The sequence below is a fragment of the Oncorhynchus mykiss genome, chromosome 5, assembly GCF_057628025.1.
Source record: "Oncorhynchus mykiss isolate SJ-2025 chromosome 5, ASM5762802v1, whole genome shotgun sequence".
Taxonomy (NCBI): domain Eukaryota; kingdom Metazoa; phylum Chordata; class Actinopteri; order Salmoniformes; family Salmonidae; genus Oncorhynchus; species Oncorhynchus mykiss.
The window spans coordinates 16282397-16301658 of record NC_143026.1 but is presented as its reverse complement, the minus strand read 5'-3'; the positions used below and the strand labels follow the sequence as shown (position 1 = coordinate 16301658).

At 44.9% G+C, this 19262-nt stretch overlaps 1 protein-coding gene and 1 long non-coding RNA gene across 12 annotated transcripts in view; both read left to right on the top strand.

Annotated features, from left to right (window-relative positions):
• garnl3 (GTPase activating Rap/RanGAP domain like 3) overlaps positions 1 to 12448 on the top strand; it is a 185098-nt gene extending 172650 nt beyond the window's left edge. For all 11 annotated transcript variants that reach the window (XM_090233947.1, XM_090233953.1, XM_090233950.1 and 8 more), the window contains 3 exons: positions 2488 to 2700; positions 9784 to 9904; positions 11884 to 12448. In XM_090233947.1, the coding sequence (XP_090090073.1) occupies positions 2488 to 2700; positions 9784 to 9904; positions 11884 to 12049 (500 nt within the window). In that variant the 3' untranslated portion in view covers positions 12050 to 12448. The remainder of the gene's footprint in view (positions 1 to 2487; positions 2701 to 9783; positions 9905 to 11883) is intronic.
• Positions 12449 to 14771: 2323 nt separating this feature from the next.
• On the top strand, positions 14772 to 15930 carry LOC149983179 (uncharacterized). The gene is made up of 2 exons (XR_016495901.1): positions 14772 to 14867; positions 14930 to 15930. It is a non-coding gene; the product is annotated as an uncharacterized LOC149983179 (long non-coding RNA).
• The last annotated feature ends 3332 nt before the right edge of the window (positions 15931 to 19262 follow it).

The window sequence follows — 19262 nt, the reverse complement described above, 5'->3', positions numbered from 1 at the left end:
AGAGACTGTAATACAGCAGACTACAGAGACTGGAATACAGCAGACTATAGAGACTGGAATACAGCAGACTATATTGACTGGAATACAGCAGACTATAGAGACTGGAATACAGCAGACTACATAGACTGGAATACAGCAGACTACAGAGACTGGAATACAGCAGACTACAGAGACTGGAATACAGCAGACTATAGAAACTGGAATACAGCAGACTATAGAGACAGGAATACAGCAGACTATAGAGACTGGATTACAGCAGACTACAGAGACTGGAATATGGCAGACTATAGAGACTGGAATACAGCAGACTATAGAGACTGGAATACAGCAGACTATAGAGACTGGAATACAGCAGACTACAGAGACTGGAATACAGCAGACTACAGAGACTGGAATACAGCAGACTACAGAGACTGGAATACAGCAGACTACAGAGACTGGAATACAGCAGACTACAGAGACTGGAATACAGCAGACTATAGAGACTGGAATACAGCAGACTACAGAGACTGGAATGTGGTGCTGCTACGAAGATGTTAAGTATCCAATTACTCTGACTCAAACAGTTGTTTAATTATTGATCCCAAACGTTGAATAATTGATGGGTAGCTGTAAATGTCTGTAACTGAGTAGTCATATTATATTACACAGTGTTGAAATGGCGACGATGATGAATTCATAAGTTGATCGCACACTGTGTCACTGAGTCATGTTGTTAATCAGTTTAGATAGAGGAGGCTTGATTGGAACATTACATGATCATGTTCTTCATGTTCGTGTTCTTACACTTATGTTCCTCTAGTGTGTGTGTGTGGGCGTGTGGTAAACTAACCAGTCTAAGGAGGTCTCCATAACGTCATTGCCTGAAGTTGCTTGGTGTTGAAATGATGTCTCTCTCACCGCAATACCTTTCTCTGTATCTCTCCTTCTCCATCCATCCCCACTCTCTGTATCTCTCCTTCTCCATCCATCCCCACTCTCTGTATCTCTCCTTCTCCATCCATCCCCACTCTCTGTATCTCTCCTTCTCCATCCATCCCCACTCTCTCTGTATCTCTCCTTCTCCATCCATCCCCACTCTCTCTGTATCTCTCCTTCTCCATCCATCCCCACTCTCTCTGTATCTCTCCTTCTCCATCCATCCCCACTCTCTGTATCTCTCCTTCTCCATCCATCCCCACTCTCTGTATCTCTCCTTCTCCATCCATCCCCACTCTCTGTATCTCTCCTTCTCCATCCATCCCCACTCTCTGTATCTCTCCTTCTCCATCCATCCCCACTCTCTCTGTATCTCTCCTTCTCCATCCATCCCCACTCTCTCTGTATCTCTCCTTCTCCATCCATCCCCACTCTCTCTGTATCTCTCCTTCTCCATCCATCCCCACTCTCTCTGTATCTCTCCTTCTCCATCCATCCCCACTCTCTCTGTATCTCTCCTTCTCCATCCATCCCCACTCTCTCTGTATCTCTCCTTCTCCATCCATCCCCACTCTCTCTGTATCTCTCCTTCTCCATCCATCCCCACTCTCTCTGTATCTCTCCTTCTCCATCCATCCCCACTCTCTCTGTATCTCTCCTTCTCCATCCATCCCCACTCTCTGTATCTCTCCTTCTCCATCCATCCCCACTCTCTGTATCTCTCCTTCTCCATCCATCCCCACTCTCTGTATCTCTCCTTCTCCATCCATCCCCACTCTCTCTGTATCTCTCCTTCTCCATCCATCCCCACTCTCTCTGTATCTCTCCTTCTCCATCCATCCCCACTCTCTCTGTATCTCTCCTTCTCCATCCATCCCCACTCTCTCTGTATCTCTCCTTCTCCATCCATCCCCACTCTCTCTGTATCTCTCCTTCTCCATCCATCCCCACTCTCTCTGTATCTCTCCTTCTCCATCCATCCCCACTCTCTCTGTATCTCTCCTTCTCCATCCATCCCCACTCTCTCTGTATCTCTCCTTCTCCATCCATCCCCACTCTCTCTGTATCTCTCCTTCTCCATCCATCCCCACTCTCTCTGTATCTCTCCTTCTCCATCCATCCCCACTCTCTCTGTATCTCTCCTTCTCCATCCATCCCCACTCTCTCTGTATCTCTCCTTCTCCATCCATCCCCACTCTCTGTATCTCTCCTTCTCCATCCATCCCCACTCTCTGTATCTCTCCTTCTCCATCCATCCCCACTCTCTGTATCTCTCCTTCTCCATCCATCCCCACTCTCTCTGTATCTCTCCTTCTCCATCCATCCCCACTCTCTCTGTATCTCTCCTTCTCCATCCATCCCCACTCTCTCTGTATCTCTCCTTCTCCATCCATCCCCACTCTCTCTGTATCTCTCCTTCTCCATCCATCCCCACTCTCTCTGTATCTCTCCTTCTCCATCCATCCCCACTCTCTCTGTATCTCTCCTTCTCCATCCATCCCCACTCTCTCTGTATCTCTCCTTCTCCATCCATCCCCACTCTCTCTGTATCTCTCCTTCACCCTCCAGGTGAGACACAGTGTAAGCATATCTTCAAGATCCCACTGAGTAACCTAGTGGGCCGCAGCATCGAGAGGCCCCTCAAGTCCCCGCTGGTCAACAAGGTGGTGACGGGCCTGACAGCCCCCGCGGGGGCCCTCATGCAGGGGTCCTCACACACGCTGTCTCTGTCCCGCATGGAGATCAAAGAAATCGCCAGTCGCACCCGTAAGGAGCTTCTGGGTGAGTGAGGCACCAAGACTGGACTGTACACACACACACACAGAGCATTCAGAAAGTTATAATATAATTTGTTTTAATTAGTTCTTGTCACCCCCTCTTTCCCATCACAGCCACCATAGAGTAATTTAGCTTGTAGGTTATAGCTGTGTTTGACTACCCATACTAACATACTGTATACTTAATACTATACTTCTACTAACATACAGTCGTGGCCAAAAGTTTTGAGAATGACACAAATATAAATGTTCACAAAGTTGGCTGCTTCAATGTCTAGATATTTTTGTCAGATGTTACTATGGAATACTGAAGTATAATTACAAGCATTTCAAAGGCTTTTATTGACAATTACATGAAGTTGATGCAAAGAGTCAATATTTGCAGTGTTGACCCTTCTTTTTCAAGACCTCTGCAATCCACCCTGGCATGCTGTCAATTAACTTCTGGGCCACATCCTGACTGATGGCAGTCCATTCTTGCATAATCAATGCTTGGAGTTTATCAGAATTTGTGGGTTTTTGTTTGTCCACCCGCCTCTTGAGGATTGACCACAAGTTCTCAATGGGATTAAGGTCTGGGGAGTTTCCTGGCCATGGACCCAAAATATCAATGTTTTGTTCCCCGAGCCACTTAGTTATCCCTTTTGCCTTATGGCAAGGTGCTCCATCATGCTGGACAAGGCATTGTTCGTCACCAAACTGTTCCTGGATGGTTGGGAGAAATTGCTCTCGGAGGATGTGTTGGTACCATTCTTTATTCATGGCTGTGTTCTTAGGCTAAATTGTGAGTGAGCCCACTCCCTTGGCTGAGAAGCAACCCCACACATGAATGGTCTCAGGATGCTTTAGTGTTGGCATGACACAGGACTGATGGTAGCGCTCACCTTGTATATTCTTTTGCAGAATATCAGTCTGTCCCTGATGTTTTTCCTGGAGAGAAGTGGCTTCTTTGCTGCCCTTCTTGACACCAGGCCATCCTCCAAAAGTCTTTGCCTCACCTGCCTGCTGCCATTCCTGAGCAAACTCTGTACTGGTGGTGTCCCGATCCCGCAGCTGAATCAACTTTAGGAGACGGTCCTGGCGCTTGCTGGACTTTCTTGGGCGCCCTGAAGCCTTCTTCACAACAATTGAACCGCTCTCCTTGAAGTTCTTGATGATCCGATAAATGGTTGATTTGGGTGCAATCTTACTGGCAGCAATATCCTTGCCTGTGAAGCCCTTTTTGTGCTAAGCGATGATGACGGCCCTGTGTTTCCTTGCAGGTAATCATGGTTGACAGAACAATGATTCCAAGCACCACCCTCCTTTTGAAGCTTCCAGTCTGTTATTCGAACTCAATCAGCATGACAGAGTGATCTCCAGCCTTGTCAACACCTCCTCTGCGCCGGTGCCCAGTCCAGGCACAGTGTTCAGCCCAGCGCCATGGTCGGATCTGGGGTCTGGGGGGGCTACGACCCGCACCGGAGCCACCACCAACACTAGTCACCCCCCCTAACTCCCCCTTTTGGTTTCAGTCCGGTACGTCCTGTGCCGGTTCCTAGGAACAGAGGAGGAGTTGGATGAGGGTACGGCTAAAGGCTATCAAAACTGGTCGTCTAGTGCGTTGGGGACAGAGAATGGGTGTGGTAGAATAGATTCAGGGCATAATGTACTATGGAGGTAAACCTAGGCCTTGGGTAAGAGAGGTTGCATCTCTGGAGATACTAGATATGCTAGGTGAGATCACCCCATGTGTGGGAGGTGGGACAAAAGAGGTATCTGAGCATGTTGAGTAGGGCTAGGGGCTCCGCAGTAAAATAAAACAATGATAACTACCCTAAACAACAGTATACAAGGCATATTGACATTAGAGAGAGACATAAAGCGAGGCATAAAGCAATCGCAAGTGTTGATTGGAACAGCTAGCTAAGACAACGGGTAAGAAAGCAACAGCTAATCAGCTAAGACAACAACAACAGGTAAAATGGTGATGAATGGGCAGAGAGGGTCAGTTAACTACACACAGGGCCTGAATTTGAGGCTGGGGCCAACAGATAAACAAAACAAACTAAATGGAGTACCGTGATTGATGAACAGTCCAGCAGGCATGAGCTATGTAGCCAAGTGATCATAGGGTCCAGTGAACAGCTATAGATGAACCAGGGAAGTCGTTACTACGCTAGCAAGTGGGAGACACGGCGTTCATAGGTTAGCATGCCGGGGCTAGCAGAAGCATCTTCATTGACTGGTTGAGGGCACATCAGATGGAATTATGTCATCAGACCAATCGTGGATCTGCGGGGCTCCAGGTCGACAAAGGGTCTAGGCCAATTGGCAAAAGAGGTAATGTAGCTGGAGTAATATCGTTTGCTACCCGGGAGATGCGCAAGGCTCAAGGCTAACTGGTGCTAGCTTCGGGACAAGGGCGTTAGCCACTATGGCTACTCGGTAGCAGCTAACTAGTTGCTATGATCCGATGCAAAGGTCCAGAGCTTACGGCAAGAATCCGGCGATGTAGTGGCTTCTAGTCGTGTTAGTGAAGAGTTCGGGAGGCATCAGCTGTGTAGCCGAGTGATCATAGCCACTGAGCAGGCCGGGAGATGGATCTGGTTCAAAGGCTAGCTTTGGGGCTGGGCCACTCAGTAGCAGCTAGATAGCTACGAGGATCTGGAATAATGGTCCAGTAATGGAGTAATCTGGAGTAATGGTGGAGAAAAGCAGTCCTGACGTTGTGCAGACTGGCGGGTATTATCCAGGGTAAAAGCGGCTGGTGTCTGAGCTAGAGGTAAAAGCCAGCTAAAAGCATGCTAACCAGGTAATTTGCTGGTTAGCATCTGATGGCTAGCTTCTGATGGAGGTTCTAGCAATGAGGTCTAAAAATAGCGGATCCGTATCACATTGGGTGAGACGGGTTGCCGGAAGGTATATTTCATTTAAAAATGGAAAAAGAGATTGAAATATATACAAAAACGACGGGAAAAAAAGACAATGGGACATGGGACAACAACAAACACGTCTGCACTGCTACGCCATCTTGGATATGCCATCTAAATATATTGGCAAGTTTGATGTATAAGTAGCCAACTAACTTTAGGTAGCTAGCTAACAACATACTGGTACATACTGCTGTAATGATACGCTATGTGGTTCGTAAGGAAAGCGTAGCTAACAAATTGTCTTATTTGAAAAGTCATTACTTTATTACATTGCTCAACATTTAACATTTGTCATAATTAGTTAAAGCAATGAATTTGTATCCGCTCTTGCTGTACTTCAGCTACATATTTTCTGCCATTTTCTTCAAATCTGGAAACGTTGTGAAGTCACGCCCATTTCCTGAAGAATTTCATTATGGGCCCTAAATTACAGAAATGGTGTCCTCTGAGTGTATATACATACTTCATATTTTAGCGAATTTAGTATGACATCTGGGAACTTTTGGCATGCTAACTATATCCATACTATGACCAATAAGCATACTATATACTCAATTCACATCACAAATAGTATGGTTAGTGTGGTTGGTATGAGTATTACAGTTTTTCCCAATTGCTAAAACACAATTTTGCAAACTAGGCTGGTTTTATCAAAATACATAACACAATTCACAAAAAAACACACCCAAACTGCAAAATACCTCCTGCAAAATGAAGCACTGCAACCAAAACTACAGATAGCATTATCAAAATCAAACATTTGCACTAATGGCACACACTACATTCATATTACCAGATTTTTGTCTAACCAACTACACACTGTTGGGCATAATGAAAAGCACTCATCTTTAGTATGCTTAGTTCAAATTGTAGAAAATTCTTCAGATGCACAGAAATATTTGCAGATACACACACATGCTGTTGAAACATTTTATTTTTCACCAAACAAGTCAGTGCAACATATGCACAGCAGATATATTTACATTGGACTGAACAAAAATAGGCTCACAAAAAAAACAGTAAACTGAAAAAGAAAATTGCAGAAAGAAATGTTCAGAAAAAAATACTGTATATAGAAAAAAGGAGACAAGAAAAATAATTAGGCAGCATCTTGCCGCACAGCTGGGTCTGGCCACAACGCCTCATCCACATCACAGGAAATATCTTCCCTTGCCAGACGTCGAGGGAAGAAGCGCCTTGAGTGCCTTATCCATCCCTGAATCGCACCCACATCAATCTCATCACATGCCTCTTCCATAGCCTGCACAAGAGGCATGAGCACAAAGGGCTGCCGGTCGTATACCTTCCACCGCCATGCCGAAAATAACTCTTCTATGGGGTTCAGAAATGGTGAGTATGGTGGGAGGTATTGCACAAGAAATGGTGGGTGGTCAGCAAACCAGTTTTGGACTGGGGCTGCACGATGAAAGCTCACGCTGTCCCATACTACAACGTATCGGGTTCTTTGATGGTCTGCATCATTCATACGCTCTGGTGGTATGATAATGTTGTGGAGTCTGTCCAGAAATGTGAGAATATGGGCTGTGTTGTATGGTCCAAGGTTGGCATGACGGTGGAGGACACCATGCGTATTGGAGATGGCAGCACACATTGTGATGTTCTCACCACGTTGGCCAGGAACATCTATAATGGCTCTGTGGCCAATGACGTTTCTCCCACTTCTTCTGGTCTTTGCTAGGTTGAACCCAAACTCATCTATAAAGATGAACTCATGTGGGATTGAATGAGCATCCATTTCCAGTACTCCCTGAAAACAAAGAACAAAAGCAGTCAATATGGTGTTATCCAGTACGCTGGGAAACAATGTTGCGTGTAGTGTACTGCAGTCAATATTGTACTATCATGTCTATCATCATGTCTATCATCATGTCTATCATGGTTGCATCTCGCAGTCCTTTAGAAAAACTAAAAAACTCAAATATAGGGCTTGGACAATGCAGCCTAAAGATATTTCCCCCACAGTAGAGTCAATTCTACAGGAAATGTGTGCAGTTAGTGTATGACATCAGCCATTCAGGAAGTAAACAGGTGTCACCCAACTGATACACTATGACATGGGGTGTACTACATAGTGTGAAAGAAATTTTGGTTACATACCTGTACTCCAGTCTCAATGTCCGGATGACACAGGCGACAGTAAAACGGCTCAAGTTGGGCTGCACTCTCTGTCCAGCCTCTCACATTGTCAGCCCATGGTTGATGACATGATCAACTAAAGTTGCTCTGATTTCATTTGAAAGTTGTTGTCTTCTTTGGCCATGAACTCCTCTACCAGCTCTACCCCTACCTCTCACTCTTCCTCCCCCTCTCATTCTCATTCTCACTCTTCCTCTTCCTCTCTCTGCAACAGCTTGTTGTTGTAAAACAAAAGGTGCTCACCTGTGGTCTTTTCATAGTGCTTACTTCCTGATTGAAGTGGTAACAATTAACCATTGAGGTGTTTGGCCAGGTGGCACATGTATTGGTCAATTAGCTCATGTAGTGTCATTTTGAATGGCAGTGTTTTGAAATTGACTTTATGTCAGATTGTTGTGTCTTATGCAGAGAACCATGTGAAGTGCATTTAAAAAGTGCCATTTTGAATTGCAAAATGTGTGTAAAGCAGAAAATGTGTTTAGACTTTTGGAGACTTGAGAAGAGGTTTTGCTCTCTGTGTGTTAGTTTAAATAATTGTGCTGTGCATGTCATTTTAGTGTGTTAGCAATTGGAAAAACTGTATAACACAGCTTATGTTTCCATCTACAAGCACCTACAGGTGACAGCGACACATACAGTATATCTATGTATATATGTTTCCCATGAGGGAATGAAACCGTCAACCCTTGTGTTGCAAGCACACTAACCTATCTAACCCACTAGAACCATCCCAGCATACTAATCTACTATAACCCACTAGAACCATCCTAGCATACTAGTCTACTGTAACCCACTAGAACCATCCCAGCATGATAATCTACTGTAACCCACTAGAACCACCCCAGCATACTAATCTACTGTAACCTACTAGAACCATCCCAGCATACTAATCTACTGTAACCCACTAGAACCATCCCAGCACACTAACCTATCTAACCCACTAGAACCATCCCAGCATACTAATCTACTGTAACCTACTAGAACCATCCCAGCACACTAATCTACTGTAACCTACTAGAACCATCCCAGCACACTAACCTATCTAACCCACTAGAACCATCCCAGCATATTAATCTAATGTAACCCACTAGAACCATCCCAGCATACTAATCTACTGTAACCCACTAGAACCATCCCAGCACACTAACCTATCTAACCCACTAGAACCATCCCAGCATACTAATCTACTGTAACCCACTAGAACTATCCCAGCATCCTAATCTACTGTAACCCACTAGAACCATCCCATCAAACTAACCTACTGTAACCCACTAGAACCATCCCAGCATACTAACCTACTGTAACCCACTAGAACCATCCCAGCATACTAATCTACTGTAACCCACTAGAACCATCCCAGCACACTAATCTACTATAACCCACTAGAACCATCCCAGCATACTAATCTACTGTAACCCACTAGAACCATCTCAGCATACTAATCTACTGTAACCTACTAGAACCATCCCAGCACACTAACCTGCTGTAACCCACTAGAACCATCCCAGCATACTAATCTACTTTAACCCACTAGAACCATCCCAGCACACTAACCTGCTGTAACCCACTAGAACCATCCCAGCATACTAATCTACTGTAACCTACTAGAACCATCCCAGCATACTAACCTACTGTAACCCACTAGAACCATCCCAGCATACTAATCTACTGTAAACCACTAGAACCATCCCAGCATACTAACCTACTGTAACCCACTAGAACCATCCCAGCATACTAATCTACTGTAACCCACTAGAACCATCCCAGCATACTAACCTACTGTAACCCACTAGAACCATCCCAGCATACTAATCTACTGTAACCCACTAGAACCATCCCAGCATACTAATCTACTGTAACCCACTAGAACCATTCTAAGCACCACCAGCGATTGTAATGCTATTTGTGCTCCTCCTTTCTAAGTGGTTAACTGAGCGGTTGTGTTGAGGTCGGTTCTTACTGAGTGGGCATGACATTCCCCTACTGAATGATCTTATTCTGTGTGTTCTTCCCAGGCTTGACCGAGGAGCCGAGCAGTAAGATAGACAGTAGCACGGGCAAACAGAGGAAGATGAGCAAGAAGACCACTGAGGAAGAGATAAAGACACGAACATTGACCTCCACCAGCAGCGACAGGTAAAGGACCCATATCATCTTCAACAACTCAAAACCTAGACAGCAGCAGTGATTAGAAGTCATACATTTGGAGGGACGGGCGCCTGCAGGCTGACTCCGGTCGTCAGTTGAATGGTGTTTCCTCTGACACATTGATGCAGCTGGCTTCCAGGTTAAGGGGACGGGTGTTAAGAAGCGCGGCTTGGCTGATCATTTGCTAATGTGATAAAAGCACACGTACCTAGAAGTTTCTCATTTTTGTGAATGGAATATTTGGCTTGAAGTCTCATACGGGTACTTTAAATGTATTTTCATTTTATTTAACTAGGCAAGTCAGTTAAGAACAAATTCTTATTTTCAATGACGGCCTAGGAACAGTGGGTTAACTGCCTTGTTCAGGGGCAGAACGTCAGATTTTTACCTTGTCAGCTCGAGGATTAGATCTTGCAGCCATTTCAGTTACTAGTCCAATGCTCTAACCACTAGGCTACTTGCCGCCTCACGCCCCATGCAGTGGCGAACCGTGACTATTGGAGCTAGGCCCTCAGTTGCCGAAAAGATCTGACGTCATACATATAGATAGAGAACTCGGATGACGGTGTATACAGAGCATGTCTGAGACCTTTCTTTTGCAGACCTATGTAGGAGAAGCAATTCGTAGATGACAGAGTCAAACGGTCTAAAGCCACGCCTCGGCTGTGGCTCACAGCACACGTACACAACGGTCCTAAACCACGCCTCGGCTGTGGCTCACAGTACAGGTACACAACGGTCCTAAGCCACGCCTCGGCTGTGGCTCACAGCACACGTACACAACGGTCCTAAGCCACGCCTCGGCTGTGGCTCACAGCACAGGTACACAACGGTCCTAAGCCACGCCTCGGCTGTGGCTCACAGCACAGGTACACAACGGTCCTAAGCCACGCCTCGGCTGTGGCTCACAGTACAGGTACACAACGGTCCTAAGCCACGCCTCGGCTGTGGCTCACAGTACAGGTACACAACGGTCCTAAGCCACGCCTCGGCTGTGGCTCACAGCACAGGTACACAACGGTCCTAAGCCACGCCTCGGCTGTGGCTCATAGTACAGGTACACAACGGTCCTAAGCCACGCCTCGGCTGTGGCTCACAGTACAGGTACACAACGGTCCTAAGCCACGCCTCGGCTGTGGCTCATAGTACAGGTACACAACGGTCCTAAACCACGCCTCGGCTGTGGCTCACAGTACAGGTACACAACGGTCCTAAGCCACGCCTCGGCTGTGGCTCACAGCACAGGTACACAACGGTCCTAAACCACGCCTCGGCTGTGGCTCATAGTACAGGTACACAACGGTCCTAAGCCACGCCTCGGCTGTGGCTCACAACACACGTACACAACGGTCCTAAGCCACGCCTCGGCTGTGGCTCACAGTACAGGTACACAACGGTCCTAAGCCACGCCTCGGCTGTGGCTCACAGCACAGGTACACAACGGTCCTAAGGCACGCCTCGGCTGTGCCTCACAGCACAGGTACACAACGGTCCTAAGCCACGCCTCGGCTGTGGCTCATAGTACAGGTACACAACGGTCCTAAACCACGCCTCGGCTGTGGCTCACAGTACAGGTACACAGCGGTCCTAAACCACGCCTCGGCTGTGGCTCACAGTACAGGTACACAACGGTCCTAAGCCACGCCTCGGCTGTGGCTCACAGTACAGGTACACAACGGTCCTAAGCCACGCCTCGGCTGTGTTTTATGTTTTTCTCTTGGATATTAACCCTTCTTTTTCCAAAACAATAGGAAGATCATTACAATTAAGACAAAAAAAATATTAAATCAATGAAAACACAATTACAGATTATATTAATATAAAAATATATACAGATTTGTATCTATCCTTAGGCCCTCTCTGAAGGTGTAGAGGGCCCTGGCGGTTCCCCAATGTTCAAATGATATGAGTGTAAAACATTATGATGTAGTGATTCAAACTGATGGGCATGCTGTGTGTCCTATCAGAGTGGGCTCGGAGTCGGCCGACACGGACTCGGACATCCAACGGCACTGCTCGTCCAGCTCGGAGGCGGAGCCAGAGAAAGTGGTGCTTAGAGAGGAGAGCCCACCATTGGCCAGCCCCTTCACCCTCCCCACCTCTTTCGAAGAAGACATCCTGGACCTAAAGTGAAGACAATCCCATCATGCACTTATTTTCTGCCCTCCTCCTCCTTTCCTCCTCATCCCTCTTCTCTCCTCCTCCTTTCCTCCTCATCCCCCTCTTCTCTCCTCCTCCTTTCCTCCTCATCCCCCTCTTCTCTGCTCCTCCTTTCCTCCTCATCCCCCTCTTCTCTCATCCTTTCGGTCATTTTATTTGTAGTTTGTTGATTTCTGTTTAGTTTTTATCTCTGTGTTCTGGGTCTTCATCCTCAAACGTGGTGTGTAGAAGAGGAATGCGTGTGTGAGTAACCCAAAGAAAACGAGGAGGTCATTTGAGGTGGTGTAGTTAGTTCAGAGGTCATTATACGGCGAAGGTTTCATCAATAAACCAAAACTGAATGTAAATCTACGCACAAGGCACGAAGAAAAATCTGTGTTAGAACCGACGCCCTCGTGGAGTTCCTTTGGCTTACCATTTGTTGCATATTATGTGATTATTTCCTATTCCCCTTTCAACTGTAGTATAATATATGTATGTATACATCTATTTATACATTAAGATGCATACACACTGACAGACATGTATGCCTTTATAGATATATTATAATACACATTTTATTCACATATTTAGTAAATGTAAGATGTTTTATGCTCTCCATGTCTGTCAGTCTTGTTCTGTTTCCTTTCCAACTCACAGTATGCAGGTAGACAGGGCTGGACTGGAGGCAGAGTCTCCCACAAGTGCCAATTCGCCACACCCTACACCAAAACCACAACTCCCATCAGCCACCTCTCCTCTGATTGGCTGGTCTCTGACAGTAGCGGTCTTAGTCATGTGTCCCTCTGTAGATACCATCTTACAGTGAGTCTGTGAGCTAGGTTCAATCATCATAGAGTCACACACACACACCCCCCTCTAGGGTTTCTAAAAGCACCTGCATGTCATGCCTTTGCTACTACTGTCCTGTTTCTGGCTATCCCTGAGAATCCCTCAGTCCAGGTACTCACAGAATGAAAACGCATATAGTCCTTTATACACAGACTACAACCTTCCCTGACAGTAAGCTTACTGTGGCCTATAAGTGGCCCAACATTGTCATAGCCAGCGGGCAGTTAGCTCATCGGCTTTCTAGTGGGTTCGGCTGCAGTATCTGACACAATCCACCGGGCACACACTGGCTGAATCAACATTTTTTCAACGTCATTTCAATGAAATAACATTGAACCAACATTGAATAGACGTTGAATTGACGTCTGTGCCCAGTGGACATGGTCTGTCTGGTGTTAGGCCGCTATTGTCTACGTGGGAACTCTATCAGCTTGATTCTCTTGTTAGTCGGGTTGGAGAATTTATCAAGTAGCCAACTACTTCCTTTTAGGAGTGATGGCTTGAGGTAATGTTGTCGGTCACAGGTTGCGTCCAAACTTTTAACCAGGGCCCATAGAGCTCTGATCAAAAGTAGGTCCCTATATAGGGAATAGGGTGGCTTTTAGGACATAGACATAGTGGATGAGAGTCCATTTAGGTGGTAGATTGGTTAGGGTTAGATGGTAGATGGGTTAGGTTTAGATGATAGGAGGGTTAGATGGTAGATGGGTTAGGGTTAGATGATAGGAGGGTTAGATGGTAGATGGGTTAGGTGGTAGGAGGGTTAGGGTTAGATGGTAGATGGGTTAGGGTTAGATGATACGAGGGTTAGATGATAGATGGGTTAGGTGGTAGGAGGGTTAGGGTTAGATAGTAGGAGGGTTAGATGGTAGATGGGTTAGGTTTAGATGATAGGAGGGTTATATGGTAGATGGTTTAGGGTTAGATGATAGGAGGGTTAGATGATAGATGGGTTAGGTGGTAGGAGGGTTAGGGTTAAATGGTAGGAGGGTTAGATGGTAGATGGGTTAGGGTTAGATGATATGAGGGTTAGATGATAGATGGGTTAGGTGGTAGGAGGGTTAGGGTTAGATGGGTTAGGGTTAGATGGTATGAGGGTTAGGGTTAGATGAGAGATGGGTTTTGGTTAGATGGTAGGAGGGTTAGATGGTAGATGAGTTAGATGGTAGGAGGGTTAGATGGTAGATGGGTTATGGTTAGATTGTAGGAGGGTTAGATGGTAGATGGGTTATGGTTAGATTGTAGGAGGGTTAGATGGTAGATGGGTTAGATGGTAGGAGGGTTAGGGTTAGATGGTAGGAGGGTTAGGGTTAGATGAGAGATGGGTTTTGGTTAGATGGTAGATGGGTTATGGTTAGATGGTAGATGGGTTAGATGGTTGGATGGTAGGAAGATTAGATGGTAGATGGGTTAGATGGTAGATGGGTTATGGTTAGATGGTAGGAGGGTTAGATGGTAGGAGGGTTAGATGGTAGATTGGTTATGGTTAGATTGTAGGAGGGTTAGATGGTAGGAGGGTTAGATGGTAGATGGGTTAGATAGAAGATGGGTTATGGTTAGATGGTAGGAGGGTTAGATGGTAGGAGGGTTAGATGGTAGATGGGTTATGGTTAGATGGTAGATGGGATAGATGGTTAGATGGTAGGAGGGTTAGATGGTAGATGGGTTAGATTGTAGGAGGGTTAGATGGTAGATGGGTTATGGTTAGATTGTAGGAGGGTTAGATGGTAGATGGGTTAGATGGTAGGAGGGTTAGGGTTAGATGGTAGGAGGGTTAGGGTTAGATGAGAGATGGGTTTTGGTTAGATGGTAGATGGGTTATGGTTAGATGGTAGATGGGTTAAATGGTTAGATGGTAGGAGGATTAGATGGTAGATGGGTTAGATGGAAGATGGGTTATGGTTAGATGGTAGGAGGGTTAGATGGTAGGAGGGTTAGATGGTAGATGGGTTATGGTTAGGTGGTAGATGGGTTAGATGGTTAGATGGTAGGAGGGTTAGATGGTAGATGGGTTATGGTTAGATGGTAGATGGGTTCGATGGTTAGATGGTAGGAGGATTAGATGGTAGATGGGTTAGATGGAAGATGGGTTATGGTTAGATGGTAGGAGGGTTAGATGGTAGGAGGGTTAGATGGTAGATGGGTTATGGTTAGATGGTAGGATATTGTGTTCTCAGTGTCTTACGCTGCATCATGCTGAGAGGAATATTAGGGAGAGGCTCTGTTGTTACTACTATACAGATCACGGTGATGTTGCTGCCAAACCTACATACAGTACATGTCCGGAGAGGAATATTAGGGAGAGTTCTTGGTTTAAGCATCTGTTTGGCTATGTGAGTGCCCATGTGTGGTCGGCTTGTGACAATGGCACCCCTCTTCTGATCTAGCATGAGCCCCCTTCTCTCTATCACACCCTTTTCTTCTGTTTCTCTCTGTACTTGCCTGTCTCAATATGGTCTCTTTCAATACTATTACGCGAAACCAGAGGGAAACCATAGGGAGACTATTTTTACAATGGAATTTGACTTGTTATTTATTACCCTGGTTCTTAACATGAGTGTAGGTGAATGGGAGTGGGATGTCTGGTGGTTTGAAGGTTTATAATACGGCTTCTATCACTTTGTTCATTCTCCCTGTCACTCTCTCCTTTGTTTCCGTCGTCCCTGTTAAGTTCACACCGCCCCTACTCCTTGATGTTTTTGCAGTGGTTTTTGTATCTAAATCAATATTTAGTGTTTAGACTGTTGCTCAACCTCTCTGTGATATCAAAACGAAAGAAAAAAATAATAAAAATAACACCAAGTGTCTTAAAAATATTGTATCGCCATCGTTTTTAATGCCAAGTATTACTTGTAATTGTTTGTGTTTCAAATGTGGCCTCAAATGAAACTTTATTCTAAAATGATTATTATTATTATTTTTTGAACAATTATTTCAGTTATTTGAACAAGTGCTGTAGACCACTGCTGTGAAAGTAGTAAATTCTGTTCATTGATATGTAATAAATATTTATGAAATTTGAACACATTTTGTTTGTAATCTTCCTCATTATAGATTAGTTATTGGTGTTGTGATGTCAGAAATTGCTGGAAACTTTATCTGTACCACCAAGTGTAAGGATCTACCTGCTAAACAAAAATGTCCCATGATTCCACCACTGTCACACATGGAAACACCGCTCTTCCCACCTGGAAGGTGGCGGCACAAACTGAGAGACAAATTAGAGCCATATTAGCAGGTCAAGTTAGCACAAGCCTCGTGTCAGCACATCTGGTGTCTGCTCCAGTCCCTGCTGGAGCCTGTTTGTCGTGTGTGTGTGTGCACATGCGCAGATGATCAGAATTCATCTCTCACCTCTCTCTGAGCAGAATCATCAATATATGGTCACATATGCACACACACTCAACCTTACTTCATTCCTCCTGTGACACAAATGGGCAAAGTTTTTACACTGCGCTCTCCATCCCTCCCAATACCTCTGACTCCTTCTCTCTTCAAAACCATGGAGATGGGGCCAATGTGGCACTCTGCAGAGCTCTTTCCCAATGCTTTTGAATGCACCACTAACTGATACAATTAGGGGTGTATTCATTACGCCGATTCTGTTGTAAAACATTTACTCTGTTGCAAAACGTTGCAAAGAAAACAAGACCTTCTATTGGACACATTCAGGTAGGCCTACTTTCTTCAATTTAACATTACCAATGTCTTCTCCTAATCCTTTAACGTATTGAAGCAAACAATGTTACCCAGTGTTAAACTAATGTAACAACATAGAAAGCTGATTCTTCTTTCTTGGCCTGTGTCCAGTTGTGCCCCAATTGAAATGTAAAAGCTTCAGTGACAGATATAGGGAAGTTAATCAAGGAGGTGATGGAGTCCAGGTGAGTGTCATGAGGCGCAGGTGCGCGAGACGATGGTGACAGGTGTGCGGAATAATCAGCAGCCTGATGACCTAGAGGCCGGAGAGGGAGTATACAGTGAGGGAAAAAAGTATTTGATCCCCTGCTGATTTTGTACTTTTTCCCACTGACAAAGAAATGATCAGTCTATAATTTTAATGGTAGGTTTATTTGAACAGTGAGAGACAGAATAACAACAAAAAATCCAGAAAAACGCATTTCAAAAATGTTATAAATTGATTTGCATTTTAATGAGGGAAATAAGTATTTGACCCCCTCTCAATCAGAAAGATTTCTGGCTCCCAGGTGTCTTTTATACAGGTAACAAACTGAGATTAGGAGCACACTCTTAAAGGGAGTGCTCCTAATCTCAGTTTGTTACTTATATAAAAGACACCTGTCCACAGAAGCAATCAATCAATCATATTCCAAACTCTCCACCATGGCCAAGATCAAAGAGCTCTCCAAGGATGTCAGGGACAAGATTGTAGACCTACACAAGGCTGGAATGGGCTACAAGACCATCGCCAAGCAGCTTGGTGAGAAGGTGACAACAGTTGGTGCGATTATTCACAAATGGAAGAAACACAAAATAACTGTCAATCTCCCTCGGCCTGGGGCTCCATGCAAGATCTCACCTCGTGGAGTTGCAATGATCATGAGAACGGTGAGGAATCAGCCCAGAACTACACGGGAGGTTCTTGTGAATGATCTCAAGGCAGCTGGAACCATAGTCACCAAGAAAACAATTGGTAACACACTACGCCGTGAAGGACTGAAATCCTGCAGCGCCCGCAAGGTCTCCCTGCTCAAGAAAGCACATATACATGCCCGTCTGAAGTTTGCCAATGAACATCTGAATGATTCAGAGGATAACTGGGTGAAAGTGTTGTGGTCAGATGAGACCAAAAAGGAGCTCTTTGGCATCAACTCAACTCGCCGTGTTTGGAGGAGGAGGAATGCTGCCTATGACCCCGAGAGGGAGGAGAATGATTTGTCAAGAGGAAGGAGAGAAAGAAGAAGAGGGAAATAAAAGAGAGGACGAGTGGGGAGAATAAAGGAAGGAGAGAGAGAGAAAGAGAGAGAGTGGGGGGGGGGGGTACTCTCCAATCAGGCTGTCTGAGTCCCACTGTGAGGAACAGAATGTCTGGGTTCCTAATTAAACATTTTGTGTCACTGGCCAACACATAATACCCCATGTCAGAGTAGAATTATGTTTTTAGAAACGTTAACAAAAATGAAAAGCTGAAATGTATTGAGTCAACAAGTATTCAACCCCTTTTTTATGGCAAGCCTAAAAAATGTTGTTGAACAAGTCACATAATAAGTTGCAAGGACTCACTCTGTGTGCAATAATAGTGTTTAACATATTTTTGAATGACTACCCCACACATACAATTATCTGTAAGGTCTCTCAGTCTCTCAGTGAATTTCAAACACAGATTCAACCACAAAGACCAGGGAGTTTTTCCAATGCCTCGCAAAGAAGTATATCTATTGGTAGATGGGTAATTAAAAACAGACATGGAGTATATCTTTTAGCATGGTGAAATTATTAATTACACTTTAGATGGTGTATCAAAACACCCAGTCAATACAAAGATACATGTGCCCTTCCTAACTCAGTTGTCGGAAAGGAAGGAAACCATTCAGGGAGACCAAACTTAATAAAATGGGTTATAAAAGTTCATATTTGCGCTAGCATTCCTCCTGTGAAGTAGGCGCACATGACCCACACACAAACAAGTTAGAACGAAGTGTGGATGTAAAAAAAGCCATGCCTGTGCCAATGACTTTCCCCACAGTCCCATTAGGGTGATTTCTCCCCTTCTTAGCTATCTACCACAGCCTCCTGGTTTCCACCAAGCAGCGTGTCTGAATGCACACCTGGACTCTACCCCCTCCCAGGTCCAAGTGGTTTAGTAGTCGGTAGAAGAAGACACGTTTTGGCTGGTGACTCAGTTGACTGTGTTTAGTAGGAAGATTGTGGGTGCATCTAAGAAAATTCATTCAGTTCAACTACTATTCCACAAGATGACTTATTCTATGTGTGTCTGTGTTAATGTGTGGTGGTGACCAAGAACCAATACAACTGTGGATATGGACACATCTGCCTCGTTCTTCCAGACAGTCTGTAGTGAGTCAGAATCTTTTCAAGACATGTAACTTTCAAAATACAGAAATCATTCCCGTTTGATGCATTTTGCAACAGATGATGCAAAACGTAGCATCATATGATGCAAAATGCATCACACAAGGATGATTTATGTATTTTGAAAGTTACATATCTTGGAAACTTGATTGCTGACAAGCAAGACATTTTGGGACTATGTCAACAATTGACTAATGAAACAAATACCAAAACATAGTTTTTGGGTGGAGATTTCCTTTAATTTCTCAATTTACGGCTGGCTACCTGAGCTCACATTTATGGCTGGCTACCTGAGCTCACA